This window comes from Vulpes lagopus, chromosome 9, assembly GCF_018345385.1.
Source record: "Vulpes lagopus strain Blue_001 chromosome 9, ASM1834538v1, whole genome shotgun sequence".
In the NCBI taxonomy this organism is placed as follows: Eukaryota; Metazoa; Chordata; class Mammalia; order Carnivora; family Canidae; genus Vulpes; species Vulpes lagopus.
Window position 1 is genome coordinate 71,069,630 of NC_054832.1, and position 20,043 is coordinate 71,089,672.

General features: G+C 36.3%; 1 protein-coding gene across 3 annotated transcripts in view; it reads right to left on the bottom strand.

Moving 5' to 3' along the window:
* Positions 1 to 230: 230 nt before the first annotated feature.
* UBXN2B (UBX domain protein 2B) overlaps positions 231 to 20,043 on the bottom strand; it is a 28,677-nt gene continuing 8,864 nt past the window's right edge. Inside the window, exons 3-8 of one of the 3 annotated variants that reach the window (XM_041769107.1) lie at positions 18,561 to 18,711; positions 15,851 to 15,934; positions 14,935 to 15,044; positions 11,290 to 11,427; positions 4,926 to 5,087; positions 231 to 4,511 (exon numbers count right to left, since the gene is read on the bottom strand). In XM_041769107.1, the coding sequence (XP_041625041.1) occupies positions 4,349 to 4,511; positions 4,926 to 5,087; positions 11,290 to 11,427; positions 14,935 to 15,044; positions 15,851 to 15,934; positions 18,561 to 18,711 (808 nt within the window). In that variant the 3' untranslated portion in view covers positions 231 to 4,348. Of the gene's footprint in view, positions 4,512 to 4,925; positions 5,088 to 11,289; positions 11,428 to 14,139; positions 14,629 to 14,934; positions 15,045 to 15,850; positions 15,935 to 18,560; positions 18,712 to 20,043 lie in introns of those variants that run through there. The other 2 variants (XM_041769108.1, XM_041769109.1) reach the window with 2 other exon arrangements.

Genomic DNA, 20,043 nt, shown 5'->3' on the forward strand with positions numbered 1-20,043 from the left:
GGCTACTTTTATAAATCATTTCCTTGGAGTTAAAAGATCCTTTCCCTTAAAACTGTATAGAGGATTACAGAAAGTATTTCTTAGCCATTATTACAACATTGGACACAAATAAGATGTATTAATTTGTATCATTGATCAGAGGGAAAAACTCTCTAAGGGGAAAACAATGACTTACTTTATCAACAACACATGTTGTGACACGGTTTTCAGAAATCCACTGCGACAAAAAGTTAAGAAAAATTCGCACCTTTATTTTGGTGGAATGAAAACAGAAACAGTAACGGGAAATTGAGAAAACATTGCTACAATTCAGTTCTTCTCTGTCAATCAAAAAGATGCACCACAAGAAATTAAACCACAGGGAATGTTATTCATGCTCTACAATAATCCATTAAGTCACTCAAATAAAACTAATTAAGGAAATTTTGAAAAGGATTTTCAATGACTTTCAGTGAAAACATTCTTTACTGGTAAACCAGACACTTGAAATTTTTTGATTACATATGTCATGCAAAACAACTGACCTCACACATGGCTCTCTACCTGCCCATTGTGACATAATTCCTTGGGGATGACTATAAACTTTATAAGTTACGGTGACTGCAATAGTAAAAAAGAATTCAGGAAAACAACTCTAATGAAGCAAAACACTGTGTAGTACATGTGAAAGTACTGTTCTGAATGTTTAATTATCCCTCCTAATCTGAATCTCTACCTTTTGGAAGACTATCATATACAAAAATGGCAGTTGCTTTTGTACGTGCATCTATGGGCACTCCATCTAAATGATAAAAAGAAACTACAGGCATTAACATTTCAAACACTTTGACAGGGTTTGGTTAATCCCCTCACCCCCGTTTTGTTAATCCAAAATAGGGCAGTGCCCTCTTATTTAAAATGTCCATTTGTTTCGATAGAGTATTTCCTAAGGAAGATGGTTTTACTCCTATGAAAATGTAGTTTATTCCTGGTAACATTCTGAACTGCTATTTATATATTCTCCAAGTTGTTGACTGGTGGAGAGGAGCATGGCTTCCTGTTCTAAGACTTAGGAATAATCTTCTCACTCTGCATTGTGACACTGAGAACCAGTTTCTCCATGGTGGTGAGATCCAACACTTCTATCCTGTGGTGGTTCTGATAGCACTTGACAGTAGGAAAACCTTGACCACAGGTCACCTCCTTGAAATAAATGGAGCTCCCAGAGAAAGCTGAATTCCAAATCTCCTATTGGCACATTCAAGTTAAGTGGCAGTGAATAGGCATAGTAGACTTTCCCAGATACCTGGATGTGGGGCGCTGCTGAACACCTGAAAAGGAGGGCTTAGCTTTGGAATGAGACAGTGGGTAGACGGCTGGAAGAATTTTTAGGAGCATGACAGAAAAAGGCAGGATTGCTTTGAACACTGTTAGCAGATCTATGGATGTTAATGCTGGTGAGGGCTGAGGGAAGGTAAAGAGCATGGTAGAGAGCACCTAAATTGCCATGGAGATGATGTAAATTGTCCTAAACAGACTGTTAGAAGAAAAAAGGACATTAAAGGTGCTGCCAAGAGGGCTTGGTAGGAAATGAGTAACATTCTTTGGAAAGTGAAGGAAAAGAGACTGTGGTTATATAGTGGTGTCTGCAGTTACATGGAAACAGAGTTGTAAGGGATAAATTTAAGACATTGGGTTGAAGCGACTTCTAAGCAAAGTGTGCAAGGTGTGCCCTGCTCTCTTCTTGCTGGTCAGAATACAATGTGAGTGGAGATACATAAATTGAGTGAAGAACTGTTAAATATAAAGAAAACAGGACCCGATGACTTGGAAATTCTTAGCCTACCCAGCTGACAGAGGATATTACAATTAAGGAATTCACTGTCAGGGAACCAGCTCAAGAGTAGGGTACAACCCTCTGCTAATACCTGGGGAAGGCCTGGGTTTCCCGTCACACCACAAGTTCTTTGAAGGCATTAAGGGTCCTCTCAGCCTTCTCAGAAAAAGCCAAAAAAAAATAGAGATGGGACTACCTAGGAATGCTTTGTGCAGGGGCCTCCAGTCTAAAGAACTGAATCCTCCCAACAGGCACACAAGATCCACAAAATTCTGGAGAATGTTATGCCACACACTGCTACCCTAAACTGAAAAAGATGGTGAGGGTATGAAACCAAAGATGGGCAGACTTCCCACAATTCCACAGGTAAGAAACAAGCTGAAAAAACTACTCAGCTGCAAACAGGTGCTACCTTTCATGAAAAAGGGAAGAGGACTCTGAGAGGACATCAAAAGCCTAGAATAGTGCTGCCAGACTGTTCCCAGGATTTGACATCTAATAGAGTGTGCGTGGCTCCTATACAGATCTTGGCACACGTGGCTCCTCTTCTCATTCCGCTTTGTTTGAAAAGGAATGTCCTATCTACATTTGGGAACAGGTAACTGGTTTTCTAGGTTCAGAGGTACACAGATGGAGAGAAACGGTGTCCCAGGAATCATACCAAGACCCTCACTTATACTTGATTTAGATGATTTAAATGAGGTTTAGGATTTTTGAGCTGGTGAATTTCAGGTAAGATGTTGCACTTTGATGTTATAATTGGTTGATACTTTTAGATGGGGTGGCTTTATGCAGAATCGATGTGAATCCTTGGGGCAGGTGTGGACTGTGGTAGTCAGAATGACCTCCAAAATATTCATGTTCTCAATACCATACCTAGGTAATGTAGGTATGGTAATGGCTTCCTATGTAAACAAGAAAAGGATTTGCCAGTGTGATTAAGTATTTAGAGATGAGATTTTTCTGGTAATTATTCTAGGTAAACCAAATATAATCACAAGGATCCTTGTAAGAAGAAGGCAGGAGAAATAAAGTTGGTAGTAAAAGATGTCAAGACAGAAGCAGAGATTGGAGAGATACAGCTAGAGTGAAGGGATGTTAACAGCCTTGGAAGAGGCAAAGAACAGACTCACCTCTGCAGCCTCCAGAGGGAATCTGTGATATGTCACTTTGCCTAGTAAAGGGGACTTTAAAGATGCAGCTAAGGTTGCTACAGACCTTGTGATGTGGAGATAATCCTGAATTACCAGTGGGTCCAATCACAGGAGTCCTTAAAAGCAGAGAACTTTTCCTGGCTGTTGTCAAAGAGATGTAATGGCAGAGAAGAGTACTGCCTTGGAGGATGGCAGAAGGGGGCCCCTAGGAGCTGGACACACAAGGAAATGATTCCCCTCTAGAGCCTCTCAAAAGGACCAGAGCCTTGTCAATATTTATCTTAGTCAGTGAGACCCATATTGGACCTCCAACCTATAGAATTACAAAAGAATAAATTTGTGCTATTTTAAGCCACTAAGTTTGTAGTAATTTGTTACAGCAGCCACAGAAAACTAACTAGGAGTGTTGACCAAAGATGAAATGGTATCTGGGAGGAAGAAAAAGTCTTTCTATCATTCCTGATATAGCCTACCTCATTTAGGAAATACCTGGCTTTGGCAGAAATGCAAATATTTTTGCTGGTAATCCTTTAGGCCCAGTCTGGTTGACAGAATTTACATTTCTGAAGTTGTACACTCATTTTGCCCTGGAGTAGAATACATTCTGCGTTGAACACTTAGAACAGTGTCCAGTATATACAGTGGGTCCCTTAGAAAAATGTGTTGAATAAATAAATGAATGTGATCAAGGCAGACTCTGGGAGAGACTGTAATTACTCTATTTTAAAGTGCTATTTAAGAGATCTTCTCAAGAACTGCTGACCTTTCTGTCTGTGTTTCTGGTTTATGATGGTCATAGTTCCATAAAATACAAGGCCAAACTGTATTTTTTGACACTAGTAATAGAGCTAAATCAGTAAGTATAAAGGACACGTATGGATGGACGCATACAATCTTAGTAGAAGGAAATTATCCGATCAACATATTTCAAAATCAGAATACAGATACTTTTCAATATAATCACAGCAAAAATTTCAATTTGATCAGAGGATTTCTTGATAGCTGTTGATCAACGCACCATCAAGAAACTTTAGTGCAAATTTTACCAAATGCATTTATCAAAATGGGGTTTTGTTCATTTTCTCTGCAAACAAATGTTGTTACATTAACCCAGAGCATGTAACAAATTGGTTTGCCTGAATATTTACAAGCTATCAACATAAACCAGCCCTGCAACTAAAAACTCAAACATTTATCTCAAAATCTATTCCTGGTCCAAATTCATCTATACTAAGGCTGGAAGACAGGATAAGAATAAAACCGAAATTTATCTGTATAAATAATAAAAAATAGTTTGTTTTCTTAATGCTATAAGTATTTTCCTTATTATTATGGCACATTATCTTTCCTACATGCTACTGCATGGATAGGAGCCGTATTATTTTAGTTGCTGAAGTATCACAGTGTTAAGAATATCTGCTTCTTGTAGTGTCAGGCTTTCATCTGTTAGCTCTTTATTTGGAAATGAAGTCACAAGAATAAAGTCAAGAGTCGCAAATTCAGGACGGGACTGTACAATAAAGTTCCGGACATCCAGGATCCTGAAAGAAACAAGATGAAAATAATTTGTGATACAAAAATTTTATTTTCATGTAAGCTTTTAGCTAAAATTAGACAGTGATATAAATCATACAATTCTAATCCTTATTTAAATGTACTGTAATTTTTAAAATTTACGTTATTTCAATGGATGGATTTATCTTGGATTATAGATACAATCGAGCATTACTCCTGGAGTGTAGCTAATACTTACCTTTTCTGTAAAGAGACAATCTTTAGGTGAGTTATGCATAAAATAGATGTCAACAATGTCATTATATTAAAAGTGCAGGTCCTATTCTTTTCAGAGTATAAAATATCTTAGCAGCAGATGACCTAGAAAAAATCCCCAGCAGCACATCACATAGTTTTATAAAGATAAGAAACCATGTGTGAAAAACCACAAATGAGCTTACCTGTGTGTACTATTGAATCTTTGTATCAAACGACTCCCATCTGCTAATCTGATTTGAATTTTTGTTGTTGGCACAGAATCATCAATAAGAACAACCGCATTAAATATTGACTTATCCTCCTCTTCTGGAGATGAAGGTGTACTGACTATTTCAGGGGTAAGGCTAAGAAAGAAGAACTGAAAAATTAGAACATGAATCTGAATACACAAGAATAACCATGACATCCATGGCTGAGTCTCAAGTGTTCCTGCCTGTGACTTCCTTACTTCTTTCAAAGGAAACATGGCTTCTTTTGAGTCTCCCATATTTCTCTCAACTTCTTTCAATATATTAAAATTATTTTGTATCCTATGATTCAAGTTTTGTTTATCCAATCTCTTTCAAAAGCCTAACTTTGTATTCTTTTCTCCCTTTTCCCTTTGAAATTCCATGAGGCTGTTAGCACAAGTCTTCACTCAAAAAACTGAGCAACTCTGAGTTAATGTCAAAGAATGACAATGAGTACAGACAGACTCGATTTCAAATCCCAGCTATGTCAACTGCATAAACTTGAGGAAGTAAATTAATCTCTCCGAATCCCAGTTTTATCATGTATAAAATGGGGGGTGGAGGGAGACAACTATACAATGTTATGTAGGTTTGTTATACCAGTAAGTCCCATAGTGCCTAGAACAGTGTTTCAACAGGTGCCAGCTAGTTTTGTACATATCATCAGCACTAAATTATTAGCTTAAACTTATCTAATATTACTTAGAAACATGTGATTTAAGTAGTTACTCCTTTATGAAAGAGAAGTAATTTCTAAGTGCTAGTGAGGAATGAAATTTTATATATGGTGATAGATTTACTTGTGTTACTTATTTTTTAAAAGGTTTTATTTATTTATTTTTTTAGAAAGAGAAAATGTTTATGTGCAAGTCGGAGTGGGAAGGGACAAGCCAGTTCTACACTGAGCACAGAGCCCGATGCAGGGCTTGACCCCAGGACCTTGAGATCATGACCTGAGCTGAAATCAAGAATCGGACACACACTCAACTGACTAAGACACCCAGGTGCCCTGCCCCCATGGTGACAGATTTATAATAAAACTTATTTGATGGGACATCTTACCATTGGAACTTGATTACTAAGGACCTTAGTACTGCTTTTTTAGTGCCTTCTAATGTTATCAGGATGACCCATCACTCTAAGTTGAAAGTCATTTATGTCAAAAATAAAGTGTTCTTTTGGTTAAGAAATTAAAACAAATTTAGCCAAATTCTTTATAGATATCAACTCTTAATCTTCTTTATCTAAAGAGATTATTTAATAGTCTTAATGTTTATCTTCTCAAGTACTAAGATTCAGATGGTATCTCATAAATTATTTTCTTTTGAAAAAAATAAGTATATATTTATTAGTATAAAAGTTCTAGGAGCATTTTGATTCTGCTTTAGCTCATCCTGATTCTTATTCCCATCCAAAGTTTCTCAAAATATACAGTGAAGTGGTAAAATTAAATGGTACTTATTCCTAACACTTCCCCTTTCTTTAGCTATTTCCTGACATAAATTTTGTATCATTATTTAAAAGATCTTATTTGAGAGAGAGAGAGAGAGAGAAAGAGCGTGCACACAAGCAAACATGAGCAGGGGAAGGAGCAGGAGGCAGAGGGAGAAGCAGGCTTACCACTGGGCAGGGAGCCTGATGCAGGGCTCCATCCAAGGAACCTTAAGATCATGACCTGAGCTGAAGGCAGATGCTTAACTGAGCCATCCAAGCGCCCCTCCTGACATATTTTAGAATTGATCTCAGAATATATACGATAAAGACATGAAAAAAAGAAAATGGTAATTTGTAATCACTGATTAGGTATTATTAAGGAATTTTCTTTCAAGTTTGGAACTGAGGACTTCACCACCAAGTTGGTTCACTGTGTCAAGAGTCCAGTGTCCCTTATATACTGAGAGGTACAAAACCCAAAGGGATGGTACACTGAATGCAAAGGGCTTCTCCTCTCTTCCTCTGCCTCACCAATAACTAGGTATACATTATTATTACTATTATTATTATTATCACTACCACCATCACAGCCATCACTGCATTTGTTCATTTAAGTCACGATGTGAAGGAGGGAGCAATTGCTGAATAGTTAACAACATGGATTCAGGAGCCTGACTCCAGGATTTTTCTGATTCTACAACGTATTAGATGTGTGACCCTGGGCAAGTCACTAAATAGTTTCCTCACATGCAAAACAGATAGCAGCAGCACAGCAGTAAAGATTAAGTTAATGAGGACATATAAGCATTTCTAACAGTGCTTTTACACAGTTGACACTTCTTAAAAGGCAGCTACTAGGATCATGATTCCTATCCTAACAACTAGGGAGGGAAGTTTTCTTTGTGGATAGATGAGAAAGGCCACGTTTATCTTTGGTTCTTTCCAGGATAAAAGTTGCCTCAGACCCCTATTTATGTGCTTTACTGCTTTCTGTTTAAAATAGATTCTGATCAGATAAGCTTCTCAAAATACAAAAAGAAAATACCAGGTAGGGAAACTAAGTAAGGAAAGTTCTTCATGCATTTCTTTATAAGATGTGTATATGTCAAAATGAAATTATATGCATCATAATATTTGAGAACAGGAATGGATTTTCAAGATAGTTTAGGCCAACCATATCATTTTATAGGAAAAAAAAAGAGTCTGAGAGATTGAAAGACATGCTCACAGCCACAGAAGTGGCTGCTGAGCAAGCTGGTCAGTGAGGTATAAAAACACATTTAAAAAAATTACAGTAACTTTACTAGTTAGCCTTCAGAGTTGTACCTGCTTATGACTTAACAGTTTTTCCTTATCATTCAACTGATAAAATATAATGACATTTTCAGTATATTGTTTGTATGATTCAAGTATTACATTAAAAAGAGGCAAGTTAACTAATAAACTTTCTAGGCAAACTGGAAGAAAGGATGTAGGTTGGTTGTAAGAGGAATGAGTCCCTTGGTCAGGAAAAGAAACATCTCTAACTTAAGAGAGGGCAATAAGGATGGATTTAATAAACTTGGAAGCTAAAAGGAATATATTAAGCTCATTCATTGTCAGGCTCCATTTTCTTGTGGAAGCAAAAAAAAAAAAAAAAAAAAGAGGAAAGAAAAAAAAGTCTACTGAGATGACTGAAATGAGAGCAGGGAACATCTGGGATCAGTGGACAGTGGGAGAGGTGCCCGCCCAGCATGGGGGTGTGAACATCCCCACCAGTACTGAACTGCAGAGGAGCAGACAAATCCAATGGTTGCACAGGAAGGCTGGGATAAGAAAATGAAAAGGCAGGAAGGAAAGGGTCTTTAGGCTTTAGAACGGAGAGCTCCTAAGAGTCCAGGGATCAAGATGAAGTCAAAACTCAGGTTGAGAGGCCAGAATCGGTGAGTGGCAAATGGAATCTTTCAGATTGCACAGTATGAAAAACAGACAGTAACTGCGTAGGCAGAGAGGTTTGCTTCCAATCACGATCTGTGTCACCATATGCACGAGCTCAAAAGCCTCCAGCAACTATCTACTTGTTAGCTCTGCTTATCAAAAATGATTCTGTGATATCCTAGGTCTGTTGGGCTCTGCTCCAGCTCACTAAACTGATTCTTAAGCAGTTGTACAGTTTATTCTGTCACGGTAAATTTGCAAGTGTTACAGCTATGATTTGCTTGCTCCTATGATACTACGTGAAGGAACTGGGTAATATTTTTATTGCATTTAGGTTTGCCCCACAATAATTTATAATATCATAGTAAAAAAATTAAGTTAGTTTTCATCTATGTAATGTTATGTTATGTTTGCAATAAGACTGCCAACTATGGAAGACAATGGAATTATTTCCATTTGTTTCGTTTGCTTCTTTTTAATTATTTCTCTGTTCGGTAGTTGCTTGGAACTCTTGGGAAATGAACCATCTCAGAAAGTGATTTTCCGAATACATGAAGGTTAACTGTTAGAACTTTTATATTTTAACAGATTTCTTAATGGAAAGCCTTCTAAAATGTTCTATACAATTCTTCACTTTCTTAGAACATATATTCAACTGTTCAACATTCCAATTCATGTGCACCACAGAGGCTCACACCACATTAATCTAGTGTAATTTCCTATACAGAAGCTGAAAATTCTAAAGACTACATTTCTCAGACTCCCTTGCAGCTAGGATTTTATATGATTCCACCTTCTACTGAGCAACAAATACACACTTGTGTGGTAAACGTAAGCACTGTGAAGTGAAAGTTATGCAGCTCTTCTGGATACCAAGGTGTTGGAGGTATTTGATTCTTCTACAGAGGTCATGATGGAATGTTCTAGTGTCTGGTCCCCAGCTTCATGGGCACTGAGCAGCTGATGGGGACACAGGAAATGTTCTTTCTAGATAGTTTTGTTGTTTGTTTCTTCTAGGAAAGTTTGATCTGCTAGCTCCAGAAATGCTATAAACTATCCAGGGCTCTGTTAGAAGCCCCTTATTAAATTACTGAGTAGATTTCGTTTTTCTATAATCAAAAACCCTGAACAATACAGCTAATGATTAACAACCCAGCATTCTCACCACTTAGTTTTGTCACTCTCCTCCATCATTGCCTCTTTCATGGGAGTAATTTTCTCTAGCTATTTGACTTATGAGAAAGGCCAGTCTTTGTAAGATATGAAAATGAGATAATATCCTTATTTTCAGGAGTTGAAATTGTCAACTGTAATCACTGGCTCTTTTCAGCTATTTTCCCTTTATGGTACTTTTTTCAATTTCAGTTCTAGATTCACTGTTCTGCTAATCAAGATGTACAGTCTAACGTTCATTCTTGGTCATGAATTTAAATAAGAAGGAATATATGTATAAAGCAGAGACATGGCTGTGTCTTTTACCTGTGTTCTAATTAAAAATCATCATCTCAATAAACATTAAGACATGAGAAGTGCTAGGGGTGTGTCTGAGTGGCTCAGCTGGTTAAGCGCCTGCCTTCAGCTCAGGTCATGATCTCAGGGTTCTGGAATTGAGCCTCGATGCCTCTTGTAGGGAATCTGCTCTTCCCTCTCCATCTATCCTTCCCCCCCTGCTTGTACATGTACTCTCTCTCTCTCTCTCTCAAATAAATAAAATCTTAAAAAAAAAAAAAAAAAAAGAAATGAGAAGTGCTAGAAAATATTTTTAAAAATATATCTGGAGGTCATAGTTATAAAAACAAAAGAGAGGAAGAAAGAACAATCAGGACAAATCTGACCTGTGTTGGTAGTAAGGAGAGATGAGGGAGAAAATTTCCAAGTAGACCTGTGAGTGGGCACTGAAGGATTTGGGTCCTAAGAAAAGCCAGGGTGACACGTATTCCTGTATTCTCTACATGCCTCAGAAATCAGTCTCTATCAGGAGAAAAGGATACAGAAAGGGACACTTGAGGTATAAAAGACAAGTGTAAAGAACTGACATGAATTCTTCCCTATTTTTAGAAATGCAAGGGGAATGGAGAACCACTGTACACAAGCCAAGTGAAGAGAAGTTGGAAGGCAAGGAATCACACAAAAAAGAACAAAGGATACACAGAAGGGTATACTAGAAACATGGCCAATACTCCAATTTCACGTCACTTATAGTAATATGCAGACATATAATACAGGGTAACTTTTCCCAACAAATTTCATGAGATTTATGAAAATTCTTTGAAGGTACAGCTTTTATACAGGAGTCCACTCACATTATACAATGTACATTGGTTTCTGAACTGTAATCAGCAAAGTCCTAGGGGATCTTTTAGAAACATCTCTGAGGCAATTCCTTCCTTCTACAATAGAAGCTCCAGTTTTGTTAAGTGTTTTATGTGCTGGTTTTCTCTAACTTGAAGGCAGACATGCTTACAGCTGTGATCTAATAAGATACCGACTGTTCAACCTAATCAAGAACCCTTTACAATTTCCTCTTTTGAGTTCATGTACTCAGAATGAGGTAGGATGGTACAATGGTAAAAAGCAGACTTGAGTCATAGTGTGGGTCTGAATCCCAGAAAGTAACCACTTCCTAGCTCAATCTCCTTGGGCATACTATTGCATAAGCAAATGAAGTCACCACAGGATCTGCATCCAAGAGTAGTAAAGATTAAGTGAGTTAATATGTATTAAAGTGCTTAAGGGCCAGGAATGTAGTAATTGCCATCTAAGTATTAGCTACTAATATTATCACTAGACTATCACTAATATAATCATTAGCTACTAATATCATCACTAGTACCTAATTCCATCAGTAAGGTCTTCACAGTTCATGCTTTAGTTTTTACTTTCTATATCATTTTGCTGTTTTGATTCTCAAAGGAAAGTCATACTGAACAAAAACAAGTATCTTTCTCATTTTTCAGCATTTTACCTTCCAAGTTTTTGTCCTTCTCCACTAAAAGCCTTGAACCTCAATCTAGGTTTTATGTATTCTTGATCCTGGTGGTCCTCCATATCCAAATTCACATGGCCACCATGAACCAGTCGCTGAAGTTCCAGGGGAATCTCTCTTTTAAAAAGGGAAAAAGGTTTTAGTTAACTCAAAAAAAATTAATCCACACTAACATTACTATAATCAAGTTGTGAGTTATCCTGGAAATATTTTCTTCTTCAAGTTGCATCATATTATAGAACCTTCAGCTTTGCTTTGCTTTTTCAAAATTGTTTTGTTTATTTAGGGTCTTTTGTGGTTCTATATAAATTTTAGGGTTGTTTGTTGTAGTTCTGTGAAAAATGCTGTTGGTACTTTGATAGGGATTGCATTAAATCTATAGACTGATTGTTCTGGGTAGTATAGACATTTTAACAATATTCGTTCTTCCAATTCATGAGCATGGAATGTCCTTCCATTTCTTTGTGTCATCTGAGTTATTACCTCACCCTTGTCAGAATGGCTAAAATAAAAAATACAACAGATACATGTTGGTGAGGATCCGGAGAAAACGGAACCTTCTTGCACTGTTGGTGGGAATGCAAAATAGTGCAGCCACTCAGGAAAACAGTAGGAAGGTTCCTCAAAAAGTTAAAAATAGAGCTACCGTATGATCCAGCAATTACACTACTGAGTATTTACACAAAGACTACAGGAACACTAAAGCAAAGGATATACACAGCATCATTTACAATAGCTGAAATATGGAAGCAGCCCAAGTGTCCACTGACTGATGAAGATGTGAGATACAACACACACACACACACACACATACACACAGGAATATTATTCAGCCATAAAAAAGAAATGAAGTCTTGCCATTTGCAATGACATGGATGGAGCCAGAGGGTATAATACTAAGCAAAATAAGTCAGTCAGAGAAAGACAAGTCCCATATGATTTTACTCATCTGCAGAATTTGAGAAACAAAATAAAAGCAAATGAACAAAAAAAAGGACAAACCAAGAAACAGACTCTTAACTATAGAAAACAAACTGAAGGTTATTTCAGGGATGGAGTGGGGGAATGGGTTAAAAAGGTGAGGGGATTAAGGAGTATAGTTGTCCTGATGAGCCCTGGGTGATATACAGAATTATTGAATCACTATATCGTATACCTGAAATGAATATAACACTGTATGTTAACTATACTGGAATTAAAATTTTAAAACAAGTTGCATCACCTCATTCTCAGTGATTCTCAATATAGGGACTTTTTGTTGTCACAGTGATCTTGGAGTGCTTCTAACATTTAGAAACCCAAATTGCGAGACAGTAATTTATACCTAAATAAGCACTAGAAAATTCCTATGAAGACATAATAGTTAATGAAGATATTTATTTCTAAAATCTTTGGAAGAAATTTTAAAAATTGATGTATTTGATTGTTATGTGGTTCGTGACTGCTGTTGTTGTTCAGGGTCAGGATCCAGATACGAGATGCACTCTTCTATAGGGATTCATCTTGCCGAATCAAGTCTTGTCTTGGGTCCCACAGAACCATTGAATGCCCTGCTAGAGATTTGCATGATGAGGACACTGTAGTGTCTGAGCCTAAAACTTAAAGCTTAAGGTCTGTCTTACAAAGAAGAAAAAAGGACTTTCTTTTGGTGGGGGGAGCATTGTATTAATACACTTTGAAATTTTCAGGAATACCTGTACCATATAAACCAAGAGAGGACTGTGTTTTGTTTGGAACTTTATCAAGTCCCTGACTACAACGCCACTGCTAGTAATTATGCTGCCAACCGCACATACTTCATTATTCTGTTTTTATGTTTGTCACATTTTCTTGAGAAGTGCTAGACTGCACATAGGTACAAACTATCTGACTACTTTTATTATGTCTTCTGATGTGGTCAAACAAAAGCATTTATAAACTGAAATATATACAGTTTTATGATATTTTATTTCAATATATTTAAGATAAATATTATATCTTTTGGGGGAAATAATATGTAGGGACAGATTATATTACCTGTGGAGTCATTCTTTGAGGACAATGAAGACTGTATTACAAAATAGTTCTTATAAAAAGAAGACAGCGATTTAACAGTTGACAACCACTATCTGACATCAGTCATGTCTTCAAGGACTCTTTTCTAAAACTGTTGTTGATCATAATTTGTACTTCAGGACATGATTAAAAAAAAAAACAAACCCTCTTTTAGGACATCATGACTGCTTGAACATTAGCCCACGAAGTTTTTGGCTTATTTTCAATTAAGAATAAATGAGTTTTGATCTACATTATAGTACATTCATCATCAGTATGTTATCTTCCAACATCTTTGAAATAAGCATCAATTTCAACAACAATGTTGATCTTCCCTTAGCAGATGAACATTCCCTTACTTACACGTTCCTACCTCTTTCCAGTGACTTCAGGTTTCCAAGTCCACAGCACTGACTCAAACTATTATTTCCTTGTATTTATCACCACTATATACTACCTCCTTGGACAGCTTCCCACCTTTCTCAACGACTTCGGCATACTGTTTACAGTATTTCTTGCCATTTTTTGGTGTCCTGACATTATTTTGTAGAATTCAATAATTTTTTTTTATTTTTTAATTTTTATTTATTTATGATAGTCACACACAGAGAGAGAGAGAGAGAGAGAGAGAGGCAGAGACACAGGCAGAGGGAGAAGCAGGCTCCATGCACCGGGAGCCCGACGTGGGATTCGATCCCGGGTCTCCAGGATCGCGCCCTGGGCCGAAGGCAGGCGCTAAACCGCTGCACCACCCAGGGATCCCTATTTTGTAGAATTCAAATTCAAATTTCATGCTAGTGTTCTAAAGATATCGTTCCTTTAGAGGTCCTTGACTCTTTATGCCAGTGAGTTTCACCTCCACTCCACTTCAGCCACTCTCCTTGGACATATTTGTATCACTTGGAAAAGCCCCACCTTTAATTCCTGAATGGAGTATAACCTCCTACTTAGTCTCTTCACTGTGACTTAAATCTCCTAGTTCATCACCAACCTTTTGTGCTTGGTTGTATTTCTACTTAGGAATGATCACATTGTCAGCCAGTGAAAGAATGATGCAGAAAAGCTTTTATAATCATAGCAAAATCACTTGATTCTTCATCCTTTAGCAAGAGCTTAGTGAGCTATAATATTCTTTAGATTGGTCAGAGCACTGTATATCTGGTTTCCTTTCACAAATTGTAACTTCAAACTAACTTTTTAAATCTTCTACCAGCAGAAATGCCACTTTAAAAGATTTCTAATATAAGTTGCTGAATTTCAGGCAAACATGCAATGAGAGCCATCCTGTTAAGAGTAAGCAGGACAGTGGCTTAGTAAGATGGGCAGCTACAGGCTAATCAATTGTACTGATTTATTATATTGAGATGTTTCTTCTTGGAACGGGGACCACAGCTTGACCAGATCTTGAAAGTGACCAATGTCTACTGCCCCTTCCCACCAAATTAAGAACCAGAGACTTATGGATAGCAATATATCCTTTTAGATACTTAAAAATACCCTTCCCCCAACTTACAGAATATATTCTAGTACCTTAAAAATAAAAAAGTTCCACCCTCAGTAACAAATAGAATACAGGTAAATATATCTTACCCTCTTTTAACAGACTCCAGAAATTGAGCATTTGGTGGGTCATTATAAGGTCTCAGTTCTCCGTCATCTAAACTGAAACCATTACTCCATAGTTTAAGCAAAATCTGAACCTTTTGAACATAGGAAAAAAGATAAAAGAAATACAAGAATCCATTGGCATCAAATAATTTTAACCTTCAAATGCGGTTTCACAACATATTAAACCACCTACTTTATTTCAAATATGGAGTTATTCATTCTATTCTTTAGTTACTGTTAAAGATGTAAATGAACGCATGAGTATTTGCTTGGCAGATTTGTATGTAACTTAACAAAGTGACAATGGCTGAAATGCCAAAGGTCCCACAGCTAGATCCTTGCCTTGATGTACAATTAGTCTGGGTCACTGAGAAAATGAAAGCGATTAGAGTGTCCAGCTGCCACTCCACATCCGCTTTTTTCCTTCATCTGTACCTATATTCTTGTCTGCTGCACAGGGCTTAGATATTTATGTCAAGGGGCAAGACAGAACTTTCAGTGACCCTATAGGGCTAAAGTTCACATGTTTAAATGAAATTATAACTCCAAATTTTAAAAGCCAAAACCAAAGAATGACTTTAGGGATTTCCCTGTTTATAACCTAGCCAATTCTCTATTAATGACATTATACTATTTACAATAATTACTGTATGTATATAAAGCTCATTTTGACAATGAATCCTATCTTTTTTCAACATATAGAAAATATTTACCATCTAAGTACAAGGCACAATTGAGACACAATATAAAATTTGAGACTAAAAGCTTACACATTAGTCTTAAAATCCAGGTTTCAAAAATAACAGAAATTATATTCATATTACCAATTTTTAACTTTAAAAACAGTAGTCACTAGAGGCAAATATCTGCAACTTTTCATTTTGGTTACTGTACCTACATCTTGCAGTTGATTTTCTCCATAGATGTATTCAGACCGCTTACAAAAGGAATTACCCAATCTGTATCCTCCACCTGTAAATGACTAAAATACATAGCAAATGAGCTAAAAATTCACTATGGTTTATCAGGAAAAATGTTATGGTAATGTGTGATATATATTTCAAAACTAGATCAGCTATAATTAGCCAAACCAGTTTATACTTTCCAGGAAAATTTTATATTAAAATGAAGGTTTTATGTTACTGAGAGGTATATACTTAAGTAAGAAATTATATTTCTTCCCATAAAACATTAGTGACTCAGAAGTTGAAATAACTTAGGCCAATCTTAACTTAAAAAATACATTTATGTACTGAAATATATATTTTCAAATATAAACAGATTTTAAAAAGCTACCACTAGTATTTTATGATGTCTTCTAATAAAAATTATGTTTAAATCTTATTTCACAAAGTAAATAAAAGTTTCACAATGTAAAAGGAAGAATTTTATAAATGGGTATAAACTACCCTGAGGAAAGGCTCCATAATTATTTTTTAAAGCTGCTTTTATTCAACTGTAATAATCAACTATGATTGTACTTTTTATTTTACCATATTGATCACAAGGTCTTCTATTTCTCAGGTGTAGGATAGCTTATGAGGTAAAAATGCCATTCTTTTTAATCACTGTGCATATCATAAATGAGCTTTTAATGATCATACTGCTTTCTTTTCTATAGACTAAATATATCAACTAACTATATAATTCCACATTTTTCTTACAGAATCAGAGAAGCTACAAGAACGCAAATCACCCCAGACTTAATTGAAAGAGTTGTAAGCGGTTAGTCAATAACAAAATGAAAACTAAGATTTATGTTTCATTTAAAACAGTGACTCTTAGCAATGGTTCTCAAGAGTGGATTATCAGACAGGCTTTTTCAGAAGATACATGCTTAGGTATATCAGAAACCTACTGAACCAGAGGCCATATGGTAGTTTAGAAATCCTCCCCAAGTGATTCTGACAAGGGAACTCAGGTTGAGAAATGCTAATTTTAAGAATATTATGACAATTATACACAAAAGACACTTGATGTCTTCATGTCTTCTTCAATATACCAGTACTATGTCAGCTGATATAATTACAAAAGCTGTGTAAAAGATGTATACAAATTTCTGAAGGCACAAAAGCAACTGGAGAAAGGTGAGCTTGTTCAACTAATGATGTAGCAACTGGACACCCATAAACAGAAAAACAAACCTTGATGTAAACCTTATGTAAAATTAACTCAAAATGGGTCACAAGTTTAAGTGTAAAATGTAAACTATAAAACTTTTCTAGATGACATTTAGAGGCCTACATTTAGAGGAAGAGTTCTCAGATAAGAGACCAAAAGAATAACCTAAAGAAAAAAAAGATAAATTGGACTTTATTAAAATAAAAAACTTTTGCTCTGTGACAAACCCTGGTAAGAGGATGAAGAGACAAGCTACAATCTAGAAGAAAATAACTGCAATCCATATATTTGATAAAAGCCTCAAAACTAATACAATATATAAAGAATTCTCAAAACTCAAACAGTAACAATGCTATTTGAAAATAGGCCAAAGTCATTTTACTGAAAGGGATAAAAAGATAATGGCAAGTAAATAAATGAAAAGATGTTCAATATCACCAGCCATTAGGAATATGTAAATTAACATCACTAGCCATGAGGAAAATGCAAATTAAAAACACAATGAGCTATAACTATACACTTACCACCATAACTAAATTTTAAAATAGTGACAATACCAAATGCTGGCAAGAATGGAGAAATGGGATCTGTCATTCACTATGGAAAAGAGTTTGGCAGTTTCTAAGAAATTAACATATACTTATCATACAACCCAGCAATTGTCCTCCTGGGCATTTATCCCACAGAAATTAAAACTATTATCTATATAAGACCCTGTACGTGATTGTTCACAACAACTTTATTTGTAATAGTTCCAAACTGGAAACACCTCAACTGTCCCTCAATGAGTGAACGCCTAAACGAACTCTGCACATCCATACCATGGGGTAGTATCAGGAATAAAAAGAATGAACTACCGAGATAGTTAATTACGATGACCTTCAGGGCATTAAGCTGAGTGAAAAAAGCTAATCCCAAAAGCTCACATCCTCTATGATTCTGTTTGTATAACATTCTCAATATTACAAAATCATAGAGATGGAGAACAGATTAGGGTGGCAAGAGGTCAGAGATGGTGGGGGAAAGGGCAGAGGGCGTGACTAAAATGGGGCCGAGGGAGATCTTCATGACAACCGAACAGTATCTTGATTGAGTTGACAATTACACAAATTTACTCATGTAGAGAAAATGACAGAACTATATACATACATGGTACCAATGTCAAATCTTGCCTTTGATACTACACTCTAATTATGTAAGATATAACCACAGGCTATAACCACATCATAACCATTATGTGGATATAACCACAGGACCTCTTGGTGTTCTTTCTGAAAATCATATGAATCTACAATTATGTTAAAAAAAAAAAAAAAAGGTAAGAAACTGAAGCAACTTTCAATCATTAATAGAAAGGTAGTAATCTTATGAAAACTGACTGAATACTAAAAATAGAAATATGTAGTTAGAAAAGCAAAATATGTAGTTAGAGGAGACCAAATATATATATATATATATTAAATTTAGTTTTTAAATTTATCACTTACCTTAGATTTGTTATCACCAGAAGCTCTTGTGGCTTCATTTAGAGGGACAGCCCCATGTTCTCTTGCCTCTTTAAAAAGTTCATTCACAATTTTTCCAGTTGAAGGTCGAACTATATGTAATCCACTGTATTCATGTTCACTTGAATAGAACCTTTAAACATTAAAGTTCATGAATAGAAACTTAGAACAAACATAAACTACATTAAAGTAAAAAAGCTACAGTCTTACACCGTAACTTATTTAAAAAAGAGCCATTTTTATGGCTTCTGTGGAAATATTTAATTTTAAAAATGGGATTAAGGAACGAAACAGTTCATACACTTCCTCATGGAGTTTGTGGAGATTACGGCAGTCAAGGTCAGCATTCCACATGAGAACTGGCTTGTCACTTCCTCCCTCCCCCTTCTGTAACTGCTTATTAAATGCATCTCTTGCACAATTTAGGCACTTTTGGTGTGGTGGGTAAAGCAGTGTTGACAGCAGAATTAAGTCTCTTCCCCTGAGGAATTCACACTCAGTAGGGACCTAGTTAGTGAAGAGCTACACACAGGGAGTTTATTCCTCAGAGATTATAATTTCCTGTGTTAAAGGGAAATAATTTAGACCATAAACAATGTTTCCAGCGTATTAACTACACAGTGACTGATTTCTAATTTGACTCCAACTTCATAATGGTCCCAGGAACATAAAAATTCACCTCATTTTTTATATGATTTTATCTATTTTATCTTTCAAGATGTTTTTCAGTGAGGAGTATTAGAAAATAAAGCCAATGAAATATCAACATGGAGACTGCTATATGTTTAACTACTCATACCCTGCAATCCAGTTCCAAATTTGCATTGAACTGTCTCATAAAACAAAGAAGGGAAAACTGTATCAGTGCTGGAGACTAGGAACAGAGGTCACCTTCAAGACTTTCTGCAAAATTAGTACATGCAAAACTGAACAGGAAAGAGGGAAGGGGAGGGTAGCTCTCAAATCATTGTAAGTAAAGGAAAAATCCACTTGGAAAACAAATCCAACAACAGAACCCTATGAACACAAGACTAACTCATAACTGCTGGGGGGGGGGGGGGGGGGCTCACCTCCATCCTGCTAGTGTACCCAGCAAGTACAGAGTGAGTTTGCCCAGAGCAGAGTCAGAGGTCCTTCACAGAGGACCTGGTGTAGCACGGCCAAACAATACCCTTGCTGGTAATATGAGGAGGAGCTTGAGGAGGATGACTTAAGGCAGTTACCAGAAAGGAGGGAAAGAGGGAGGGGGAAATGAAAACAAAAGAAAAAGCCTTCTGTTGTAGCTCCTTCCTTCTCTGTCCGGTGTCTTTTTCCTGGAAAGTACAGCTATATAGCTCCTTTCTACCTCAGCTGTGCTTAGAAAGACCTTACAGGAAAAGTCTGAAATGGGAAAAGATTTACTAGCTCCTTTAATGGTTCATGATTTTATTTCCTGTTTAAGAAATCTTTGCCTACTGAAGGTCAT